The following is a 20,725-nucleotide window of genomic DNA, read 5'->3' as shown; positions in this document are numbered from 1 at the left end:
CCTCCAATATAAAATCCATAAAGAACTTATTGAATGTAAAATCTTAAGAAAAATTGACTTAGCGAATCAGTTATAGGGAGAACATGGATGTTACCTTAAATATATTCTAAGTTCAAATTTCAAATGTCTATTGGACATGTCAACATAGATGTCCCACAGGCACCAGAAAAAGCAACATGTCCAAAGCAGATCTCACTGTATTTCTCAAATTTCTCAAACTTCTGAGTTCCCTACCTCAAGTAACAGCATCTCATCTACCCAATTAGGAACAAAATGTAAGTGACATTTTCAATTCCACCCTGACCCTCAACCACCTCATGAGTTCTTATGGTCTCCTAGTATCTTCAGGATACATGCTTCTACAACTTAACGAAACAGGTTCATAGAACACAAAGAAAGATGCTGCAATAGCAAGGTATACTTAACTGCAATTTTTTAAAAAATCTAATTATAGAAACTTTCTTTTTTTTTTTTTTTTTTTTTGAGACAGAGTCTCACTCTGTTGCCCAGCCTGTAGTGTGTGGTGCGATCTTGGCTCACTGTAACCTCGGCCTCGCGGGTTCAAGCAATTCTCCTGCCTCAGCCTCCCAAGTAGCTGGGACTACAGGCACCCGTCATCATGCCCAGCTAATTTTTTGTTTTTTCAGTAGAGACGGGGTTTCACTGTGTTAGCCAGAATGGTCTCGATCTGCTGACCTCATGATCCACCTGCCTCGACCTCCCAAAGTGCTGGGATTACCGCTGTGAGCCACCGCGCACAGCTGTCATAGAAACTTTCTAGAGAGCACATGATAAAGAGAGTTCCTTACATAGATTTTCATGTCAATTTAAAGGCATGATTTGTTCAATAGTATAAAAGCCTTATCAATTATTTTCTGCATAATCTAAAAGTTTATAAATATTAATGATCTGATAATGATCTGAGGGAGAAATCTGTAAAAGACATTTGGAAATTGTAAGTTTAATCGCAGTTAAAATATACCTGCACAACTACTTTGTGCAACACTAACAGGAAGCTATTAAAAAAAAACGAAAGAAAGAAAAAAATGTGAGTTTTCAGCAATCAACAGAAAAAAAAAGAATAGCTAATAAATATATCAAATAAGTAGGAGCACTCAAAAGACTGTATTCTATCTGTATCTCTATAATGTATAAAGATGCAGCACAGGTAATATATGTAAGACTGAATCAGGACCAAAAGTTCCAACAACAGAATATACCAGGAGTTAACTTACTGTTTTATAAATAAAAATGTGTATGTTATAGTCCTTTTGAAGTTTGTTCACTGCATGTGGCCCTAACCTATGTCATAGACAGTTGCCTTGAATTTCTGTTTTTTTTTTTTTTTTTTTTTTTTTTGAGATGGAGTCTCGCTCTGTCGCCCAGGCTGGAGTGCAGTGGCCGGATCTCAGCTCACTGCAAGCTCCGCCTCCCGGGTTCACGCCATTCTCCTGCCTCAGCCTCCCGAGCAGCTGGGACTACAGGTGCCCACCACCACGCCCGGCTAGTTTTTTGTATTTTTTAGTAGAGACGGGGTTTCACCGTGTTAGCCAGGATGGTCTCGATCTCCTGACCTCGTGATCCACCCGTCTCGGCCTCCCAAAGTGCTAGGATTACAGGCTTGAGCCACCACGCCCGGCCAGTTGCCTTGAATTTCTGATCAATGAAATTGAAAAGCTAAGAAATCCTATTCAACAACTTGGTAAATATAACAGGCCTCAGAATATGTATAACATCTTAAAGCATTTTTGCTATATAATTACACCAATAATTTGAAGTTTATATTACATCTTGAGGTCAACAGGCTCATAGTTCCTAGTTTTACAAGCTTTCATTGACATAAATGTCACTTCACAGATTAAAAAAGGGGGGGGAGCAGGGACAGTAACCCACATAACATTTATGTAAACACATACTTGTTTCCATTTCAATAGCAGAACCTATATTAATATCTATGGTGATTATGAGTACCAACCTTAAAATGCAAAAGAAAGCCATATACAAGGCCCCATTAGCAGTTAGAAATGAAGCAGATTGTAGGATCTCAGGGAGTAGTTTGTGTAAATAATAGTCTAATTTCCGTTTCCGGAGAATTGCTGCAATCTGGAAAGAGAAAGGATTTTTTGTTTAATCCAACCAACATTTCCCACTTAAATTAGCTTATATGTGGAAGCTACTGAATAAAAGCATATATTTAAAATTAAAGTAAAAATGCTGGCATTTTACTGGTTCCCCTATAAAAATACTATGTTCAGGATAGAAAGGAAGACACCTGAATTTATATGGGTCATATGTTGAATAATCTCCATATGTTGAGGTAAATATTTGTAATGCCTTAAAACAGTTTTAAACTGAAAATGGAATATACTTTTAAATGAAAAAAATTCCAATTCAAATAAAAACTGGATGCTATAATGAAAACTATATTACAGATTTTATCAGCCTATTACTACTAGAGAACTTCATATAGAAACCAGAGAAATTCATTCAGTTATTCAAATTGAACTACGGTGTGGAAAAAAAAAATATATATATATATATATATATATAGTGGCGCAAGAGGGAGAGAGAGACAGAGAGAGAGAGAGACAGAGAGAGAGAGAAATATAAAAAAGTAAATTTTAAAAAATAATGATTTCTGGTCTCCTGGAGCCCATTTAAAAAAAAGAACCTGAAAAAAATAATATTAAGAACTAGGCTGGGCCAGAGTGGCTTACAATCTGATCCCAGCACTTTGGGAGGCCCGAGGTAGGTGGATCACGAGGTCCTGGAGTTCGACCCATCTGGCCAACATGGTGAAACCCCTTCTTTCCTAAAATAACAAAAATGAGCCGGGAGTGGTGGCCGGGCCGCCTGTAAGTCCCCAGCTACTTGGGAGGCTGAGGCAGGAGAATCACTTGAACGTGGGAGGCAGAGGTTGCAGTGACCCAAGATTCGCGACATTGCCTCCAGCCTAGCGAAGAGCGAGACTCCGTCTCAAAAAATAAAAAAATTTAAAAAAAAAAAGATCTAGTAACAACACAATAAGTATCACCTGTGACCAGAAACAAGAAACAGGAACAAGTCCCAATACAAAAGCTGCAGAAATTTATCTATAGGAGTGTTTAAAAAAATATATCACCTATCAGTCTTCATGACTTAGCTTTTAAAAATCTAGGAAAAAATTGAAAACCTTTTTTTTTTTTTTTTTTTTTTGGTGAACTCTGAATATGAAAGGAAGATTTCTAGATTAAAACCAAAAAAGGTCCTGAAATAATTTAGTAATCATATGGATAGACATGTAATCTAAGTATTTATTGAGCATTCCAGGAAATAAAGCAACATAAATCATAATATGTGCAAGATATATAGATACTGAGGACTGACTAAGTGTTAGTAATATAACAGAAAGTACCACAGAAGTTTAGCAGAGTGAGTTTAATACAGGGGAAGGCAGGAATTTCATGGAGAAAGGCATATGTGCTGAATTTGGAAGAATAATAAGATTCCTCACTAGTCATGGAAAACAGTACTTCCCCAACATAATGAGACAATATATCAAAAAAGGTTAGAACCTAATAGGGAAGGAGTAAGAGGGTGTAAGAAAGAGAAAAACTAACTTGAGAACAGAAAGACTATAAAACTCTCCATCTATTCCCCACCTTTCCAGAGATAACACTTTCCCTAAAGTCAGTGATCAACAAATCTAATGGCATCTTCTCAATTCTTCTGTTACTCCCTCCCTCTTCAAGCCTCTGAAACTGACCATCTATTACTTCAATTCAACTGTCATACACAGGAAAAACAATGATGAATAAGACCCAATCCTTTCCTTCAAGGAACATAAAATCGCCATAGGGAAATAGACACAAACAAAAACAATAAGCTATAATATGGCAGTGTGGTAAATGATAGGTTAAAAGAAAAGAAAAACTAAATCTCAACCTAGTCTCACACTTTACGCAAAAATTAATTTAAAATGGATCACGGGCACAAATATGAAACATAAAACTACAAACCTTTTAGGGGGAAAAAACAGAGCAAATCTTATGGATACAAGGCCAGACAATGCATTCTTAGACTTGACACCAAAAGCACAATTCATAAAAAAGAAAATGGATAAACTGAACTTCCATCAAAATTCAAACTTTTTCTCTATTAAAGACCTGTTGGGGATTAAAAGGCAAGCTCCAGAATAGAAGAAAATACTTAACAAATCACATATCTAATAAGGAACTAGTATCTAGAATATATAAAGAAGTCCCAAAACTCAACAATAAAAAAGCAAACAATCCAATTAGAAAATAGGAAAATATATGACCAGACATTTCACAGAAGAGGATAAACAGACAGCAAATAAGCACATTAGCCATTAGGAAAATGCTAGTTAAAGCCAACTAGTACCAAACTCTAAATCAGCAGTCATCGTGAGCCTCCGAGTTTGACTGTTAAACTCTTCTAGAAGAATACATTTCTAAAGGGTGTGATAGTGTGAGAAATCTAGTTTCTTTGGAAAATTAAATAGTTTGCACATAAGAGTCAATTTTATGTTGTATGTATTTAATCTTTCTTAGAGTAATCTCTAGCAAAAATTATTTCTTTAAGGTAGGGTTTCTCAACCTCGGCACTATTGACATTTTAGGCCAGATCATCTGTTGTGCAGGGCTGTCCTAAGCATTGAAGGATGTTTAGCAGCATCCCTGCTCTCTATTTTCTAAATGGCAACAGAATCCCCCCAGCTGTGATAACCAAAAATGCCTACATTGTTAAATGTTTCCTAGGAGGTAAAATTGTGCCCCTTATTGAGTAAGAACATCTGCCTTAAAGGAAAGAGTATAATGAATTTATGTATTTTTAATATGCTAGTTCCAGAATTTTATTTTATTTTAAAATGCTTACATAGCACTTGTGCCAGGCACCATCATATATACCATACAAATATCAACTCATTTAATTTTCATAACAATCTTTAACCTACAACTATTTCTATGAAAAATCTTTGTTTAGACGCACTTTAGATTTCAATCTCCTCATTTTATTGGGCATGATTTTATTATCCCCATTTTAGAGATAAGAAAAAGTTAGTACAGCCCGGGCATGATAGCTCACGCCTGTAATCCCAGCACTTTGGGAGGCCAAGGCGGGTGGATCACAAAGTCAGGAGATCGAGACCACCTTGGCTAACATGGTGAAACCTCGTCTCTACTGAAAACACAAAAAAATTAGCCAGGCATGGTGGTGGGCACCTGTAGTCCCAGCTACTCAAGAGGCTGAGGTAGGAGAATGGCGTGACCCCGGGAGGCAGAATCTGCAGTGAGCCGAGATCACGCCACTGCACTCCAGCCTGGGGGACAGAGGGAGACTCTGTCTCAAAAAAAAAAAAAAAAAAAAAAAAAGGAAGAAGAAGAAAAAGTTAGTAGAGAGAGATGAAGTTACTCAAGGTGACATTAACTGATAGATGCAGAGCAGGGATTGAAGTCAGGCAAGTGGCTCTTAACTACCAATTGATGTTGAAGTCAAAACACATTCTAAATAAGGAGAATTATCACTTATCCATACTGCATGTTATAAATTTAAACCTGTGACTTATAGCTTCTACAGAAGTTCAAGTTGCTTATTCTCAGAGAAAAACACAAAAACATAGGGAAATTACAACTAAGATATAAAAATAACCCGACTATTCAGGAATTTGGTGATCTAACCTGCAGAAAGACTAAATAAGGCACCCATGATGACTCAGGGGCTAGAAACTACAGTTCCAGTCTACAAAAAAATAAAGAGGAAAGAAGATGGGAACACAACATTCACAACACTAAATTAGCAAATAAAAAGAATTAATTCCAATAGAAGAGACTAGACAACCACCAGCTGTGCAATTAACTTTACCCTTTTCCTTGTCCAAGATCTATAAAATCTAAACTTTCTTTCTTGTTTTCTTTTTTTTTTTTTTTTTTTTTTAATTCAGAGTAATGCTCCATTGCCAAGGCTGGAGTGCAGTGGCGCGATTTTGGCCCACTGCAACCTCCACCTCTTGGGTTCAAGGGGCAGGATTCTCCTGCCTCAGCCTCCCAAGCAACTGAGATCACAGGCACGCACCACTATGCCCAACTAATTTTTGCATTTTTAGCAGAGACAGGGTTTCACCATATTAGCCAGGCTAGTCTCAAACTCCTGACCTCATGATCCGTCTGCCTTGGCCTCACAAAATGCTGGGATTACAGGTATGAGCCACCACGCCCGGCCCCAAAATCTATTAATAGGTACTTTTTAATAAATCTGATAACAAATATAAAGTATTTAGCAGAGTAACCAGCACATAGTAGGCATTTTGAAAATGCTAGTTTCCTTCACTCTGCAGAATTGCTTCCTGATCCAACCCCAATTCCTTTTTGTGTAGTGCAGGTTTGCTTTATTAAGTGTTAAGAAGAGATTTCTATCTCTGATAATCAGAATATCTGGGAAAGGCCAGGTATGGTGGTTCATGCCTATGATCCCAGAACTTTGGGAGGCTGAGGCGGGTGGATCACTTGAGGTCAGGAGTTTGAGACCAGCTCAGACAACATGGCAAAACCTTGTCTCTACTAAAAATACAAAAATTAGCCAGGCATGGTGGCACACGCCTGTAAATCCCAGCTACTCGTGAGGCTGAGGCAGGAGAATCGCAGGAGAATCACTTGAACCTGGGAGGCAGAGACTGCAGTGAGCCAAGATCTGGGAGGCAGAGACTGCAGTGAGCCACGATCACGCCACTGCACTCCAGCCTGGGCAACAGAGCAAGACTCCGTCTCAATAAAAAAATAAATAAATAAATAAATAAGATCTTCAAACAACAGAACTAAAGTAGGATATTCATCCATAGTCAGAAGACCTCCTGTAATTTTTTTCTAAAAATTTTTGGGCTGGGCGCGGTGGCTGACATCAGCACTTTGGGAGGCCGAGGCAGGTGGATCACCTGAGGTCAGGAGTTCAAGACCAGCCTGCCCAACATGGTGAAGCCCCGTTTCTATAAAAATACAAAAAATAGCCAGTCATGATGGTGGGCACCTGCAATCTCAGCTACTCGGGAGGCTGAGGCAAGAGAATCGCTTGAATCCAGAAGGCCGAGGTTGCAGTGAGCTGAGATCACACCACTGCGTTCCAGCCTGGGTGACAGAGTAAGACTTCATCACAAAAATAATTAATTAATTAAGTTTTTTTAAAAAATTTTAAATAAAATTTTCAAAATGCTTTTAAAATAAGACCTTGTTTTTAACAATTATTTATCATAGGCCAAGGCAGGTAGATCACATGAGACCAGGAGTTCAAGACCAGTCTGGCCAACAAAGCGAAACCCTGTCTTTACTAAAAATACAAAAAATTACCTGAGTGTGGTGGCACACACCTGTAACTCTAGCAACTCAGGAGGCTGAGGCAGGAGGATCACCTGAACCCAGGAGACAGAGGTTGCAGCGAGCCAAGATCACGTCACTCACTACACTCCAACCTGGGTGACAGAGCAAGACTGTCAAAAAAAAAAAAATAGCATAATAAAGGAGGTAGAATTATTTGTTTTGACAAACAAATTTTCCTATATACCATGTTTAATTTTATGCATTAACCTGCCTGGGCCAAGGAATGCCTAGACATTTGGTCAAATGATTATTCTGCATATGTCTATGAGGGTGCTCCTAGGTGAGATTAACATTTGAATCAGTAGACTGTGAAAAACAGACTGCCCTTCCTAATGTGAGTAGGCTTCATCCCCTAGGTTGAAGACTTGAAAAGAACAAAAAACCAAACTCCTCCTCCTGTCTGATTTATTGAGCTAGGACACTGGTATTTTCCTGCCTTCATACTTGACTGAAACACCAGTTCTTCTTGGGTCTACAGCCTGCTGGCTTTCAGACTGGAACTTACACCATTGTCTCTTCTAGTACTCAGGTCTTTGGACTAACACTGGAATTACACGTTGGCTCTCTGGGTCTCCAGCATGCCAACTGCAGATCTTGGCACTTATGAAGCCTCCAAAATTGTGAGCCAATTCTTTATTTTATACACACACACACACACACACACACACACACACACACAGAGGCTTCTGTTTCTCTGAAGAACTCTAATAAGCTAAATCTCAATTGCTTCCAACATCTTTATTTTTAAGGTTAGAATTATTAGCTACGAAAGCCAAATATAAATATCTCAAACAAAATGACAAGAAACCAAGTATCATAGACCAATATTTACCTATCTTCTTACAGTTTTTAAAGTTTTTATATATGCACTGTCTCTCATAATTCCCACAGCAAGCCATGAAGTTGTTAAGGCAGGATTCTCTTCTATTTATAAATGAAGAAATTGCATCACAAATCGCGAAGCAAAACAAAACTCAGATCTTGTAACTCACAACCAGTGCATGACACCATGCTGCCCCCAATAGATACAAGAACCAGCTTATTAAAAACAAAACAAGCCAAAAAACTGGGGCAACTTGTTAATAATATATGTGGGAAGATACAAGCAATCTTCAAAAGTTTTCCATGATTATATTGTAAAGCCTCCCTATAATGAAAATCATACCATCAAACTTTAGCGATGACCATTAAGCCTTACATACCTTACCTGTAATAGCCTTCCTCTCCTACATTTTCAATTTTTTACATAAAAGTTGAGATAGGCTTTCAAGATAAACATAAAAATATACTTAAGTTACAACACTGAAACAAAATGTGATCAGGAACAAGACTCAGATTGAGCCCTGCATATATTATACTCATGTTCAAAACTGAGTAACACCGACTGGGTGCGGTGCCTCACGCCTGTAATCCCAGCACTTTGGGAGGCCAAGGCAGACAAATCACAAGGTCAGGAGATCGAGACCATCCTGGCTAACACGGTGAAATCCCGTCTCTACTAAAAATACAAAAAATTAGCCGGGCATGGTGGCGAGCGCCTGTAGTCCCAGCTACTGGGGAGGCTGAGGCAGGAGAATGGCATGAACCCGGGGGGGTGGAGCTTGCAGTGAGCCGAGATCATGCCACTGCACTCCAGCCTGGGCGATAGAGCAAGACTTCGTCTCAAAAAAAAAAAACAAAACAAAACAAAACTGAGTAATACCAATATTTTTGTAATATAGAGAAAGTCTTGAAAACACACACCTGTCACTTCAACTTTCAGTGATGTAACTCACATGCAGCACCACAACTTTAAACCTAAACACTCTTTCATACCCTGCCATCTTCTGCATACTTAAGGACAAATATCATGGACTCTAATGTGAAATACTTTAAATAATGGGAAAAAACCTAATATATTTCTAATTGAACAACAATATTCAGATGAAAAACAGAAAGTATATATATATGTTGCAGTCTCTACAATAAGAATACTGGGTGATAAATTGGGTGAATATTGGGTAATGAATTGAATCCTTTAAACAGAACACATGAACACTAAGAGTTTAAGCCCTGGAAGTAAGGATGATTTGAGAAAGAGAAGAAATCACAGATAACAGTAACTATCTTGACTAAAAAATAACAACTGTCTCACTATTTGTTGATACATAAATTCCATTAAAAAGAAGATAAAGCCAACATTAAAAGGTTTAAACTGCACTTCAACTCATTCATATTAAAGTCTAATAATTAGTCTGTCAACCATTTGATGTATATAAAATCCTTTATTATTCTTTGATAGGGTAACCCTAACCACCTACCTGAACCAGAAAAGAAATCTAATCATGAAATTTAACCATGGGAAAAGAGAAAAGAGCACAGAAAAGAAAGCTTTAAAAAGATGCTTGCCCGGGTGCAGTGGCTCACACCCGTAATGCCAGCTCTTTGGGAGGCAGAGGTGTTAGAGGCGCTCGAGCCAGAGAGACTCCATTTTGAATGAGGGCTAGGAAAATAAGGCTGAGACCTGCTGGGCTGCATTCTCAGAAAATTAGGCATTCCTAGCCTCTAGATATTTACGGTTAAAGGAACAAATTAATAACATTTACAAAAACAGACCCAGACTTGGGAGTGTCCACATATCCCAATATCTGAAGAACAAAGGCATTCCTAATTTTGCTTTAACAATAATATCAATTCTTGCAAAATATAGTAACTAAGAAAATTAATCCTTTATCACAACACAAACCCTTGTAGCAGTGCACATCTCCCCATATATACAGGCATTGTACCTAGGGTGGATGCATTCCTCATCTAACTTTGAGGAATGTCCTACTCTGTCTATGGAGTAGCTGTCCTTTCACCACTTTACTTTCTTAATAAACTTGCTTTTGCTTTGCACTGCGGACTCACCCTGAATTCTTTCTTGTGCGAAATCCAAGAACCCTCTCTTGGGGTCTAAATCAGGATCCCTTTCCTATAACAGAGGTGGGTGGATCACTTGAGGTCAGGAGTTCAAGATCAGCCTAACCAACATGGTGAAACCCCATCTCTACTAAAAATACAAAATTAGCCAAGCACGGTGACACACACTTGTAGTCCCAGCTACACAGGAGGCTGAGGCAGGAGAATCACTTGAACCCAGGAGGTGGAGGTTGGCATGAGCCGAGATTGTGCTACTGCACTCCAGCCTAGGCAACAAGAGCGAAACTCCATCTCAAAAAAATAAAAATTAAAAAAAGATGGTTAACTTCTCAGACTTCACAGTTTTGTCTAAAACAATCTCAACTTACCCTTAAATGGGGTAAGCAAGACAAACAGAAGTTATTCAAATAGTTTTTCTAACATTTGTAATTAAAAATTTCTGACTACTATAATTTAAAACAGATTTTATTAGAAGGTTGGTTCAGTTTCAGAACATTTGTTAATCGAGGTATTTGTAGGCAGTAAAGTGTTTTTTTTTTTTTTTTTTTTGAGAACAGAGTGAGTCTCGCTTTGTCACCCAGACTAGAGTGCAGTGGCGCGATCTCGGCTCACTGCAAGCTCCGAGGCCTCCTGGGTTCACAACATCCTCCTTCCTCAGCCTCCCAAGTAGCTGGAACTACAGGTGCCCGCCACCATGCCCAGCTAATTTTTTGTATTTGAGATGGCATTTCACCATGTTGGCCAGGATGGTCTCAATCTCCTGACCTCGTGATCTGCCCTCCTCAGCCTCCCATAGTGCTGGGATTACAGGCATGAGTCACCATGCCTGGCAGCAATAAAGTTTTCTTACTGCCTTTGACTTCAAGGTAAGCAAAGGCCAAATTCTTGACCAGGGTACTGGATTCGTGAAATTGTCAAATAAACTCTTTTTCTATAAAGCAATGGCTTATTTCTCTTGATTTCCTCATGTTAAAATTTGGTTTTTGTGTCATAAATGTTAAACCTAATATATGTTCACGTTATATATATTCATATAATCACCATGTCACTTCCTTAGGAAAGGCTTCCCAAACCCTCTACACTAGAATGGATCCTCTTGTAAACAGCCTAGTAACACTCCGTATGTCTTCTTAATAGCACTTATCACAGATAATTTTGTGTGCATTTATTTTAAGTTTATCTTCCCCCTTCATTGTTAACCTCCATGTTCCCCTCACTCCAGTATTGCTTACTCTCATGTAATATTTGATGAATGAAATAAAGGTAGAAAAGAGACAGTGAAAGGAAATGAAGATTCAGAGTAAATACAGTTATATTACACTCCACGGGCTCTAAATGCAGCTAGGGGCACAGTGAAATTCAACTGGTTCTGGTTAATTCAGTGTCTCCTATGCTTGCGAGTTTCTGACATGCGGGTCTGAAAAAAAAAAATGGTCCCGTGTGTATTTCCTTCAAGGTTTAAAAATTGAAGCTAATCAGAACAAGCCTTCCTTCATCACTGCCAAGAGGTGCAGAATCTTTCAAGGAAACTCCCAAAGTGGATTAATCACAATCCAAACCCCCAAGATCAAGTAAGAATCAAGAAACCAAAGCAATCTGACAAATCCAATGAGTCAAAAGGCTATACAAAATAAATGACAGTAAGTTGAAAAAATTCAGCATTCTTACAAAAGGAACATGCTCAAATTTGATGATACTTGATTTAGCACTCTTCCTTAATACTCTTCTTTCACATATAAATTATTTTAGGTCCATTTAAGGTCCATTTCCTTTTTTTTTTTTTTTTTGAGACGGACTCTCGCTCTGTCACCAGGCTGGAGTCCAGTGGCGCAATCTAGGCTCATTGCAATCTCCGCCTCCAGGTTCCAGTGATTCTCCTGCCTCAGCCTCCCTAGTAGCTGGGACTACAGGCACGTGCCACCATGCCCAGCTAATTTTTGTATTTTTAGTAGAGATGGGTTTCACCATGTTGGCCAGACTGGTCTCAAACTCCTGACCTCAGGTGATCCGCCCAGCTTGGCCTCCCAAAGTGCTGGTATTACAGGCGTAAGCCAACCCACCCAGCCACTAAATATTTTTCAATACTCCTATGAGCCAAGTTAGTTAAAATCTTCTTTATTTCAATTATTGATTCCCCTCAAGTATAATTATGAGGAAGACAGAGCCTCACATATAGTATGTAAGATCAATTCACCATACTAACTTGACTCATTAATTATTCAGGGTCACTAACAAATACTTATTAACTATATTCCTAGTATCCAAAGATAAAACAGATTCATTTCCTATTACCTGAAGGAAAAAATACACAAACCTCAATCACAACATTGCTTAAGAGCATATCAATGAGTAGAAAGAAAACTAAGATTAGTGATCAATTAAAAGGCAATTTAAAAGTTTAACCTATGGTCAACAGAGATTTGAATTAAGTCTTTAGTACAGTACTGTATTATGTACTATATTACGATAATGGAAGAATAATAAATCTAAAATATTATAAGACCCTTAACCATCAAACCATCAACCACTATTAGGCATTCTATGTGCCCAGTTTAAGTTGTTGGGGATGAAAACATAATTCTCATTCACTATACTATAAAAGTAATGGAAGTAACTGTAATGTAAGAAATTATACTGACACTTTCAAAAGACTTTCTTAAAACTATTTTATTTAGTTCTTTGTTAAACCATCACTTCAATTAACTCCCCTTCCCTAATTACCACCCATCACCGGCCTATCACCTAAGTACTCAATAACTAATAAGATAATAAATAAATGATCAATCTATTGTCAAGGTCTTACCACATTTTTTACTTCCAAAGCTTATACAGATAGATTTATACAACATAAGTCTGTGTTCCAGCCTTTCAATCCACATCGTCTTTTCATAATCAATAAAAGAAAGTATCCATATATATATATTGCTTACGCACAAATTGAGGCACGAATTTTTTTCTCGAAGTCATAACTCATAAAACAAGAGTTATCTTTTATGTATTCCATAGAAATACGCTTTTTTTTTTTTTTACAATCTGGCTGGTTGTATAATTTAAGATATTCCCCAGAAATCAAGAGCTTTGGAGACCATGGAACTGTAAATCTGTGCATAATCCCCCTTTGATTTTTGCTTGAGACCTATTTTACAGGGGTGTAAATAAGGGGCTCGCTTTATCTTTCTATTCAATAACTAAATGATTTTTACATTACATTATCACGTAATGTTTCCAGTGAAAAGCAGATATATAAGACCCATTTTATAGGCTCCAGAAAACACTCTTGATAAAAAATCTTCCTTCATGTTGGGACTCAGAATACAATACCCCAAAATAAAGGCCTCAGAAGCAGCCTTAGAAGCAGAATTTTTTTCCTGACCTTCTCCTGCTCTCCTGTCTCCCAGTCCCATTCTCCCGTGAGCTAGCCTTAGAAACTAGAATTTTCCCCAAGGCAGGTCATAAAAACCAGAACCTATTTTCCCCAAAACCAGCCAGAAAATCTTAAAATATCATACTAACTTTCCCTTCGCCTTTCCATGTAAAAACTGGCCATAAAGAAACTATCTGACCTACCTTGTTTGACTGTAAGTCATAAGCCCCCATTCCAGAGAGGGTCCTGCCCCATACCCAAAAGAAAAGAATGAATGCTCAAAGAGGCCAAGAAGAATCTAGACAGACAGGCCTTGCTTCCCCAATCAGTCTATTAGCATTAGCATTATTGTCCAATCACATTTCTACATAGCTGTCTATACTTTGTTGAACGTAAGCATAAAAACAGATAATTTCCCCTGTATTTTGGGGTCTTCATTCTGAAGGCTCCCGTGTATACATGTTAAATAAATTGGTACATGCCCTTTCTCCTATTAATCCATCTGCCTCCTGTCAGTGATTTTTGGTGAACCTTCAGAGGGCCAAGGGGAAAGCTCTCCATTGGTCCCTACACCAGCTTGCCTTTGGAGCTTCTCCATTTCTAGCAATAATGGCAACTGCAACAATCTGACTTGACAGCCTAGAAGTATAAACAAGTCCTCACACTGCCCCAGTATCCTTGGTCTCTAAGTCCTGTTCTTTCTGCCTGCAAAACGCCTCTAGAACTGCCTTTTCATTTTCTCTGGCAGACCTGCCAAATACCTCTTCGCTCCTGCACTATTCATGAGTTCATTCATTCATACCTTCACTCATTTAGACACATATTAAGCATTTAATGAGGTACTACACGAGTCTAAACACATACCACTGCTTTAACTGGAGATGGAGACACAGATCATAACTAATGCACTATTAGCCTATTTAACTCCTCACAACAGACCTTAAAAAATGGGTACAATCATCTTCTGCAAAGCAAGGAGACTAAGGCTCCATGCAATTCAATAATTTTTCTAAAGTTCCTATTGATAGTAAATTGCAGGGTGAGATTCCACAGGAGTTCTGACTCTTACTACCACTTAGTGAATCTACTGCACCAATTTCTCAAACATCTTTCCTATCTAGTCTTCCCAGTGTTACCATATTTAGCATCTGAAAGCATTATTTTGTACTTATAACCCCTTTGTTCAAAAAAAAAAACTCAATAGCATGCACACGAAAAAACCCTCAATGGTTCCTTTAGCCTGTCCTTCAGTCTGACTTTCAGTCAAAAAAAAAAAAAAAAACCATGAGAACTGAATCCTGTCTTTCTCCTTACTAGATCTAAATCTTGTGAATCACTTAATGTCTCTAACCTTCAGTTGTCTTACCCATAAAATGGGGATAATAAGTTGGATTTGTGTAAGGGTTAAAAAAGATAAAGGACTAAGCACATAATAAACATAAGTTGTTATCACTCACAACTTCTGCATGCAAACGTTCTGTTATAGACAATATATGCATTGCTTCTCTTATAAAACCACTTAGTTTTCTGCCTCAGTTTACATTATCCTCCCTCCTCTCCATTAAGAATAGGTATGCTATAAATATCTACTGCATGAATCAATGTCTGTACAGCCTTATACTCAAGGCACAAATCAAGGACCACTTACTTCAAGAGGCTTCCCCTACCCATCTTCCATGAACTTCACTCTTAAGTGCCACCAGAGAAGGGAGGAAGAAAAATATGCATAACTATTCAAAACCTATGATAAACTAGAAAATATGTGATACATCATCAATGCACTATTTCATATAATTCTCAAAAAGAAAGATAAAGTAACATATACAAAGTCAAACAGCTGGCAAATGAAGAGCTGAGATTCAAATCCTGATACCCCGATCCCATTTTTTGTTTTGTTTTGTTTTTGTTTTGTGACGGAGTTTTGCTCTTGTTTCCCAGGCTGGAGTAAAATGGCACGATCTCAGCTCACTATAACCTCCGCCTCCAGATTCAAGCGATTCTCCTGCCTCAGCCTCCCAAGTAGCTGGGATTATAGGCATGTGCCACCACGCCCAGCTAATTTTATATTTTTAGTATAGATGGGGTTTCACCACATTGGTCAAGTTGGCTGGTCTCAAACTCCTGACCTCAGGTGATCCACATGCCTTGGGCTCCCAAAGTGCTGGGATTATAGGTGTGAGCCACCGCACCCCACCTGATCCCTTTTTAAAGCTCAATTTCTTTCCACCACACCACCTTGCATCTTAGTACATGGGGGTATACATTTAGTCAACTATCCAACACTTACAAAGAAAACAGCTATGTGCTCCAAGCAGCACCACCCACACCTACATGGATAACTGAAACAAAACTGTCACGAAATAATGCTTATCCTTAGTATGCGCAATGTGTTTTAACATTTTTTATTTTCTTCCATTTCACTTAATATAAAATAAAATGCTATTCAGTTCCCACTAATTTTATTTCACAACTACTGATGAGTAGCAACCCAAATTTGCAAATACACAGATGTAAGGGTACAAGGCCACATGAGATGGAAAATTTATCCTCAATAAGTACTTAATCTTGTTGGAGATACAGTAGTAAAACACAACTCCTTTCCTGAACACCCCCAACCTACCTTGTTGGAGTAGGAATAGGAGAACCTATGTTCCTGTTGCTGCCCTGAACTTCCCTATCATAGACTATAATCCATAAATTGTCTAAGCTATTGATATAACAGGTATCAGGCATTCAACAAATATTTGTTAAGTGAATGAATTAATGAACAAAAAGTGCTATGGATTTTCAAAGGGAGAAGTAGACAGCATAAACTCTCTTTCCACCTATATCATAATCCTCTGAGGGCAGGAACAATCTTTTGTATAGCTGTGTATCAAGAGCTCAATAATGTTTGTAGATGTTTTATTTTTTACAGATCTGGGCCTTACGCATTGAGCTGTGGTTGCACCACTGCACTCCAGCCAGAATGGCAATGCAACAAGACCCTGTATCCAAAAAGAAAAAGAAAAAATCTGAGACATAGACTGGCCACGGTGAATGTGGAAAAGCAGATAAACACGAATCTTTGCCAAAGAAAATCGAGGAAAAAATTTCCAGCTCCAATAATAATTATTGGCCTCTACTCCAGATCTTTATTATTCAAAGTGCAGCCCCCACCATCAGCATTACCACGAGTTTGTTAGGAAAGCAGAGGTTCAGGCCCCACCAGGACCCAATGAATTAGAACCCCCATTTTAACATAATCCTCAGAGGATTCCCAACATACATGAAAATTTGAGAAGCACCAGTCTATACAATAAAAATGAAACAGATGCCTGCAACCTCAGACAAAGTCACCACCTTCTCCTGTGTTATCTCTGAAATACATAATCAGACTTTTCAAGAAGTACTACAGATACAGCCATGACACACTTTCAGGAACATTAGGGTATAAATCTAAATTACTTCAATAAGAAATAATAATTGATCATCTGCTGAATATCGAAATTCTTAGAAGACATACAAAAAATATGATCTGTCTTCTTAGGACACAAACTCTGTAAGGCAAGAAAATGAGACAATGCACTTCAATGGCCAAAGTAATACTAAATCTTTAATATCAAGGATAAGGTTATTGAAAAAAAGATTTTGGCAAGAACATTGAAGAGCATCTTTAATAGTCCTCAGTGTTACATATACATATTGCCAAATATTTCCTATTAATTGCCCTATATGTAAAGCTGTGTAAAAGGTCCTAGGTGACACAAAGTCAGATGTCCTAACCAAGTTCACTCACTGAAAGACTGGCATCACCCTTTAAATCACCACACACAATCTCAACCCAGGAGTCTGTTCTGTGAACTTGCAAAAACACTTGCAAAACCCCAAATCACAATCCTACCATCTCAAAACTGAGTCAAGATCTGAGGCCACAGGGACTTAGGCTCAAATATGCCTTCTTAATTCAAAAAAAAAAAAAAAAAAAAGCCAAAATAAAACAGGGGAAACTAGATATGGAAAGCTTGCAGGTCCTTCTCATAGCCTCGCTGACCTACAAATACCTCTCCATCCATCACAAGGCAGCCCGGAAGAAAATAACGCTGGTCTTTTGAATTAACGTTTTTAGAGTGTCCTAAAACTTAAATTTCTAAGGTTGGGGCGGGGCCCATCCTCTTCCTAGCAACAGGCATCAGATGACAGCTCAACCTCTAATTCCCTCCCCTTCTCCCTTGCAGGGAATTGGTATATCCTCCCCAAGCAGACCTCCGCCGTCCCCCCCATCCCCCCACCCGCCCCCCAAAACACTCCGACCCCTCCAAAAAAGAGCCCGACACAAGGCAAGTCCCCCAGAGCCCCTCGGGAGCACCAACTGCAGCCCCCGGCCCATCCTCCACATTAAACTCGCCCTGCGGGAGGGGTGACGGGTCTCACCAAGTACAGAGGAGCATAGATCTTCAGGGACTCCTCCAGGGCGCCCCCGGTGATCTGCAGGAAGGAGACCCGGCAGGAAGGGTGCCAAGTGTGGCCAATCTCATAGCAGTTATGAGGGATGGACTTGCTGAGGGCCGCCATGACGAGGAACAGCGCGGAGGAGACGGGAGGAGGAGAGCCTGCGCCCTGCAGGGAGGGGCGCGAGAGCCCAGCCGCCAGCCTCTTGCCCGGCCAGCAGCCGGAGGTGCGGAATGGAGGTGAAAGGTCACGAGAGCGGGGTTACTCTGGGCCAAAGTCCTCGGATGTTGAACGCTCGGCGTATCGCAGCTTAAGGGGGCGGGACGTGCACCGGGAGGCGGAGAGAGGCGGCGCGTGCGCGCTCCCTCAAGGGGCCCTCCGCTGGGGCGCGCTCCCGCGCGCCGGCGCAGCTGGGTGAGCGGAGGTGGAGAGGATCTTCGCCCCCAGAGCCGAGGCTGTACGCGAGGGAGCGCAGCTCGGGGACGCGCCGCCTCCCCACCCCCGCAATGCCGTGCCCGGCTCCGGGACGCGAGCGCTCTGGCAGGTGCTCAGTAGGAGGTAGCTTGGGTCAAATTGTGCTTCAGCTTCCAACGCCAAGCCAAGTAGAGCGGAGGGGAGTGGAAGAAAGGGATTAAATGTCTTTGTTGGGAGCTGGTGGAGGAAGAGGGTTGCCAGAGGAATGCCTGGGACAAACGTCCTCCCCAGCACTAGGAGTTCGCCTTCCCGAGAGCCCCAGGTAATAAACAGCTAGGGCTGCCCGCTAGTTGCAACTCAACTGCCCCCAGGTGCTGGGTTTTCCAAGCTCTGTGGTACCTGGGAAGGCTCATACCTCAGCCTTGTGTGGGGCAGGGCAATAGGTCATCCTGTCCAAACCTTACGCCACGGAGCAATACTATCTACAGAATCCTTGATAGGTGCTTATCAACCAAACACCATACACAGTAGAGGCGGCAGTCCTGTGTTAGAACGCAGACCTGGCAGTCCTGTGTTAGAACGCAGACCTGGGTAGGGAGCTTGGCCAACAATTAGCAAGACAAGGGTCGTGTGTTGCTTGAGTCATATAACCCCTCAGTCAACTTCCTCGCATATAACAAACCTACCAGTTTCTTTGGAATTCTAAATTCCATAGTCTCTTAAAGCAGAAACGAACTACCTTTAGAAGAATTCCATTCTAATCTCCTAGTCTTCATTCATTCATCTACAAATATTTACTGAGTCATTACTATTTTCCAGGCACCGTGCTAAGGAAACAAACAGAAACAAGAGACAGGACAAGGTATTTATTTTCACGAAACTAGCATTCCAGAGGGAGAAGACAGCAAATAAGAAAGAAAACTGAACAAGATAATATCAGATAGGTGTAGTTGTCTAAACAAAATAAAAGAGAAATACTCAGATGAAAAGCCCAAAACAACAATGGCAAAAAGCTAAGTTTCTTTCTCTCAGGTAAAGGTAGGCAGTCCTAGAATAAAATGGTGGCTCCATAACAATTAGGGAATCCCAGCCTCTTTGTGACAGTTTGCTATGCCATCTGCTACCTGTGATTTCCACCCTGACTTAGAAAATAACTGTCACCTAACATGACAACAACATGCTAGCCAGGAAGACCAGCAAAAGGGGAAGAGAGGCCAGGCATGGTGGCTCACACCTGTAATCCTAGTACTTTGAGAGGCTGAGGTGGGCGGATCACTTGAGGTCAGGAGTTTGAGACCAGCCTGGCCAACATGGTGAAACCCCGTCTCTACTAAAAATACAAAAATTTGCTGGAAGTGGTAACGCGCTCCTGTAATCCTAGCTACTCAGGGGCTGAGGCAGGAGAATCGCTTGAACCCAGGAGGCGGAGGTTGCAGTGGGCCAAGATCACACCACTGCACTCCAGCCTGGGTGACAGAGAGAGACTCCCTCTCTAAAAAAGAGGGGGGGATCGGGGGAGAGAAGGGTATACTTCCTCTTTTTAAGAAAACTTCTCAAAAGATCCATACAAACTACTGCGACTTAGTTCCTTGGACAAAGCTTGATCACATGGCCACATTTCATTGCAAGAGAGGATGGCAAATACAATCTTTTTTAACTAATTGGACAAATACCCAGCTAACATTTGAGGTTTTATTACTGAGCAAAATGGAAAAAAAACAGATATTAGAGGCAACTAGCAGTGTCTGCCGTAGTTGTATGTCTCTGGCTACCCAAATATCCAGGCACATCATTCTTTCTACAGATAGATATACCTTCCCTTTTCCAAGGAAGACAACCTAAAATCCCATCCAGTTGCTGAATCCTAGCCAAAGTCCAGAATATTCCTCAGGACCAGATGCAGATCTCATGTTAAAGTTATCCTCCCCCTCAACACATCCAATATACAGTGGTAGAATAGGAACAAGATAATCACAATTTTTTTCAAATCTCCAATTCAGAAACTAAGAAGATCAAAAACACAGCATAAACTTATCCAAAAAATTACAGAAATACCAGTGCAGGCTTATTTTTTTCATTAATTCATTCCTGAAAATCTATGATCCGTCCACAAGAAAATGCTAAATAGCAACTTAGTTTTAAATGGGAAAAAATAAAATGCATTACATATCAACCAAAAAATTCTTAACAAGTATTTAAAATACAGTATCAAATATTAACAAAAAATATCATGTTAAGATATACA

At 39.8% G+C, this 20,725-nt stretch overlaps 1 protein-coding gene across 3 annotated transcripts in view; it reads right to left on the bottom strand.

Annotated features, from left to right (window-relative positions):
- TMEM135 (transmembrane protein 135) overlaps positions 1-18,411 on the bottom strand; it is a 271,052-nt gene extending 252,641 nt beyond the window's left edge. For 2 of the 3 annotated variants that reach the window (XM_017850917.1, XM_017850918.1), the window contains exons 1-2: positions 18,049-18,410; positions 1,976-2,103 (exon numbers count right to left, since the gene is read on the bottom strand). In XM_017850917.1, coding sequence (XP_017706406.1) covers positions 1,976-2,103; positions 18,049-18,189 — 269 coding nt within the window. In that variant the 5' untranslated portion in view covers positions 18,190-18,410. Of the gene's footprint in view, positions 1-1,975; positions 2,104-18,048 lie in introns of all 3 variants that reach the window. The other variant, XM_017850919.1, reaches the window with a different exon arrangement.
- Positions 18,412-20,725: the final 2,314 nt, after the last annotated feature.

This window comes from Rhinopithecus bieti, unplaced genomic scaffold (genome assembly GCF_001698545.2).
Source record: "Rhinopithecus bieti isolate Rb0 unplaced genomic scaffold, ASM169854v2 scaffold_30846, whole genome shotgun sequence".
Classification (NCBI taxonomy): domain Eukaryota; kingdom Metazoa; phylum Chordata; class Mammalia; order Primates; family Cercopithecidae; genus Rhinopithecus; species Rhinopithecus bieti.
The sequence above is the reverse complement of the archived record's forward strand: the minus strand, read 5'-3'. Positions and strand labels throughout refer to the sequence as shown.